General features: G+C 36.2%; 1 protein-coding gene across 1 annotated transcript in view; it reads left to right on the top strand.

Moving 5' to 3' along the window:
* The window catches only part of RBM25 (RNA binding motif protein 25), a 22529-nt gene extending 18749 nt beyond the window's left edge, over positions 1 to 3780 (top strand). Inside the window, exons 14-16 of the mRNA XM_072427646.1 lie at positions 1001 to 1141; positions 1517 to 1564; positions 2135 to 3780. Coding sequence (XP_072283747.1) covers positions 1001 to 1141; positions 1517 to 1564; positions 2135 to 2227 — 282 coding nt within the window. The 3' untranslated portion in view covers positions 2228 to 3780. The remainder of the gene's footprint in view (positions 1 to 1000; positions 1142 to 1516; positions 1565 to 2134) is intronic.
* Positions 3781 to 4731: the final 951 nt, after the last annotated feature.

The following is a 4731-nucleotide window of genomic DNA, read 5'->3' as shown; positions in this document are numbered from 1 at the left end:
TCTATTGTGTGTACAATATCTACGAACGATCGTGTCGTTACCTCTATGTGCAGGATCGGTGCTATACGATCGTTCATATATATCGTGCAGGATCGTTCGTCGTTCGTTTTCCGACGATAATAATTGGAAGTGTGTACGTAGCTTAACACACGTTTTACTGTAGTGACCGATGCACAGTACAGTGTTTTGCAGTGCTGTCCATTTTAAATGGCACCCTAACACCCCTGCATTTTCAGCATTACACAGATGTGATGCACAACATTGGTAAACATTCATTGTACAGTTTGGTGTTGGCCCATTCAAAGTAAACGACCTGTCTTGCAACACATTAAATTATCGGGTGAAAATGCCCTAAACTATTTACATATTCAGACCCAGGTAAGCAAGTTTTGTGACTATAGCCAGGTAGCATTTTCTGGAAGTCTGAAATGACCGATTTTCTTTTGATGGGGTCAAAGCAGGTTTAAGAAGTTACCAGCATATAGTGCTCACAGTGTGATGACTGTTTTGGTAATGAGACTGATAATGTTGACTAATGTTGTGGCAATTCTGGCTAAACAGTGTAGCCAGTATTTTTTCTAAACTCAAAATTGGTCTGACAATTAAAAACAAGATAGCAGTGGCATCTCTCGTTTCCAAAAAAGTTTCCTCTGCTTGCCGAATGGTTATTGAAAATTGCAGTTAACATTAGTAGGTAACATGCCAGTATTCCCAAATCGCATTCAGCTTTTTGTATGCATGTGCTTGGTCTTCTGGGCTTTCTAAAGCTGCAGTAGATATTGTCATCTCATACTTAATGTAGGTTAAAATAAACTTGCTTGCCATGAACCAAATTGAGCTGTTTCTGAGCACCTTTGTGACTGACAGCCTAGGTGATATTGTAGATGGCTATCAGTGACATGGTGTGTTTCATGGCATGGGCTACTTTACTAACAAGGTTTCAGTATGTTAAATGCTTTAGAAGTTAAATGCTACTTGTTTTCCATAAGAAATTCTATAGAATAGCCTTGTCTATAACATTAAATTTATTTTCATACTGCAGACATTAATGGAACGAAGAATTAGGCCCTGGATTAATAAGAAGATTATAGAGTATATTGGTGAAGAGGAAGCTACACTGGTCGATTTTGTATGTTCTAAGGTAAGGCATTTAAAACTTGCATGGGTAAACACATCCACTTTTTCTTATTTGTATCATACTAACACTTCAGAGATTATGTAGTCCATTCTGTACTGACAATATACTTACAGTGACTACAATCTAATTCAGTTATACCAACAACTATCCGAGGTGAGGTTCCTTTATATTTAGATAAAGATAGAATTGCTTAAATAGGAGTTTTTTTTACCTAGTTTTGGTAAATTTGGATAGAGCGGTTCAGTAACGTTTGATGAGCTTATCAACAAAGTGCAGTAAAAGGATAGCATACAAACTTTTTTTTTTTCTTTACCCTTAATATATTTCAGAACAGAAATCTGTTAAGTATTGACTAACTAATTCAATTTTCTTTACTAGGTAATGGCACACAGCTCTCCGCAGAGTATATTGGACGATGTTGCAATGGTAAGTACGCATATTCAGTACATTCGAGAAAATAAGGCACCTCCCACCAGTTACTGTATTAGATGGTATGAGAAGCTGATTAGTTTATATAGGGGGACTGCAACAATAAATTACAGGGGTACTTTTATTTAAAATCTTATGTCCACTGATGGCTATTCTACATCAATCCACTGCCAGCACATATAGACAGCTTTAGTATTACCTTCAGTTTTGTGTTTTCATATAACCATTTCGGAGCATGCATTAAATCTGAGAACAAGATTGGATTACTGAATAACCCTAAAGCCAGAGCCAAGTAACATTCCCAAAAGAGGAGGTTGTGTGATTTTTCTTCGAAAAGATAAACTGGAAATGTGTACAGGAGTATTTGGCTACTTGGATAGTTTTAGGCTCATTTTGGAGTGGTTGGCAAAAAATGGGAAAGTGAATATACCATATTAGTCAATGTTTGTCAACTATCAATGTTCCTCTGGAAAGCAACAACAAGCCTGAAGATCTACCACCAATACTATTACTATTAGATAAGCTTTTACTTTTTGTATTAAAAGTATTGATTTTTTTTATTTTTAGGTTCTGGATGAAGAAGCTGAAGTATTCATAGTGAAAATGTGGCGGTTACTGATTTATGAAACAGAAGCAAAGAAGATCGGTCTTGTGAAGTAAAAAACATTGCACACTAGATTCTTCTCACAAATGCATTTGGCACCACCTAATCTTTGCTTGTCATTAGGGCCTATAAATCTTTGAACAGTATATTGCAGTCCCAGATTCCAGCAGGGTTGTTCATATTTTCCAAAGTGACCAGTCATATTTGTTTTTATTTGTAGGGATTGTAATTTTTTTTTTCTTCTTGGCTGTCCGCTAACTGATGTTTCTGTGACCACAGAATTTGTGCACAAAGTAAACCAGTGTCTTACTGGTACGGTTTAATATATTCAACTGCTGTACAATGGTCTCCTTGGTAACAATGTTTGTCCATACTCTTGTACATATTAAAATAACATTTTTTTGCAATTTGTTCGCACTTATGTACCTATGAAACAACAGAAGGATACATTGCTATGTCCTTGTAAATTTAGGCTTAAAAATCACAGTGTCTACTTTTTAGGTTTCTGTATTTATTGCTGCAAAGTGGCCTAAATTCATTTTCATGTACAATTTTTGGGCATTGCTGGTTGGAATCCCGGCAGTATTTTTCCCTTGTGTTGTAAATATTTTTTCTCTTTCTTATGATCCCATTTTCTGAGTAGGAGGCAGTTAAAGCTTTTATCTGTAATTCCTCAAAGCCGCTCGTATTTCCTGCTACCAAATGCTCCTATTGCTCCCCAATCTTTGATCTGAACAAGCCATGTCATATAATCTGTTAATAAGGCCTAATTGGCAGCCCCTTCATATTTCACCATTTTAAAAGCGTGAAAAGTGGCTGCAACATTCTTGTCATTGATCATGTTTTATTCCCTTTTTTTATTGTCCATTATTTAATAAACACATGGACTGAAAAATTACAGTCAAAATTGTTGTCCAAAAATAAAACTTTTTTTTTTTATTTTGTACTTTTTTTGTATTATGCAACATTCTAACTTGAACTGATTGAAGTGATCCCTTCTGTATACTTGTATAGGAGGGTCATGTGAGTATATCAGAAATAATTGCTGAACAACTTGAGCACATTTTTACGTTTTTTCAGCAAGCCCATTAGAAATCTTCTAGGACATGAATGAAAATATAGAAGTACTTTAAACCACTTAGATTTAACACTATATAGAACTATATGTATGAAGATCTACATTAATACCTGCTAATTAAATGACTTACCTTTTTTTGAATGTAGGGACCTGCAGCGTATCCCCGTGTGTTCTCCCAGTGGGCAATAGTGGCTGTTGGAGAATGTGTTTGTGTAGTTAAACTGCTCAACTTTGTTACCATACATTAGGTTTGAACACCATTATTTCCATCTACTTGGAAGGAACAAAACCTTGGTGCATCTTTGTATAGGCTTAATTTACATGTGACCGATATTTAATTACCGTTGGGACTCATTAACGCGACCTCCTGTTTTTGTAAACCGCTATGATAACGGTCTACTCTGTATTTAAGGCATTTGAAATGTCGAAGCTGTGATCGATAACTGCCAGATACCTTGCATCTGAAAACTGTGTTAAGCCACTGAAGGCTCTCTGTGTAAATAATTTCGACATTAAAGTGTATATATTTGATATTTGGGCTTAGCTTCTTACAAGGTTTCAAAGACAACACAGTGTTTGAAAATCATTTATTATACCATTATATAATCACAGGGTAAAGGTGTGTGGGGTGGGCAGCAAAATGCTGCAAATGCAGGTCTGAAGTATGGGGACATACATGTAGCACCCATCAATATTATCCTAAAATGTCTAAATATAGATGCTCTAATGAGAAAAGCTTGCCTTTTTCCTTCTGTGCAGTCTTGATTGGTACTGCTGGCTTTGGAGGCAAGATTTGACATTATATGAAAGTGTCAGCATTTCTTGCCCTAGTGGCCCAGCATTTTGCTGCGACAAATAGGTTCGGTAGGCAGCACTTTGCCTTCCTCCCCAATTCCTCCAGTGACAATTTCTTTAATGAAGATATGATATGAAAAACTTGGCTACTTGAAACCATTTCATTTTCTCATGAATCTATATAAATTTGTGTCTAATGAATAAAAAATGAAGTCCTGCTCTTGATTGTGTAAAATAAAAAAGTGTCAATAGGTTAAGGGCATTGGCACTAGTCTACTGCTTTTGTTCAAGCAACTGGAACATCTAAACAGGATGGTAATAAAATTATTTGTGAGCAGATCTATTCTATTGTAATATAGCAGTGTTCTCCCCAGCCGCTTCTAGCTGGGCGCACCACCTGGCACTTTTCAGTAACCTCTCAGTTGTTTTTGGGTAGTTACTGATAAGTTGGGTAACAAAACAGAAGCTGCCACCTGCCCACAACTTCTTCCCACCCAGCTTAAAGTTTCTGGGTTGGATACTGTATGGGGTTTTTACAGAGTAACACTTCACATCATTGTAAATTACACTTTTGTATAATTCAGGATACAATATTGGGGTTCATTTATGAATTATTCCCCTTGTCCATTTGGTTTAAAAGCTTGTTTACAGCTTTTTGAATCTCCATTTCTTCTTTTAACCACCTGG

Source organism: Pyxicephalus adspersus, chromosome 12 (assembly GCF_032062135.1).
Source record: "Pyxicephalus adspersus chromosome 12, UCB_Pads_2.0, whole genome shotgun sequence".
In the NCBI taxonomy this organism is placed as follows: Eukaryota; Metazoa; Chordata; class Amphibia; order Anura; family Pyxicephalidae; genus Pyxicephalus; species Pyxicephalus adspersus.
This window is presented reverse-complemented; position numbering and strand designations above follow the sequence as displayed.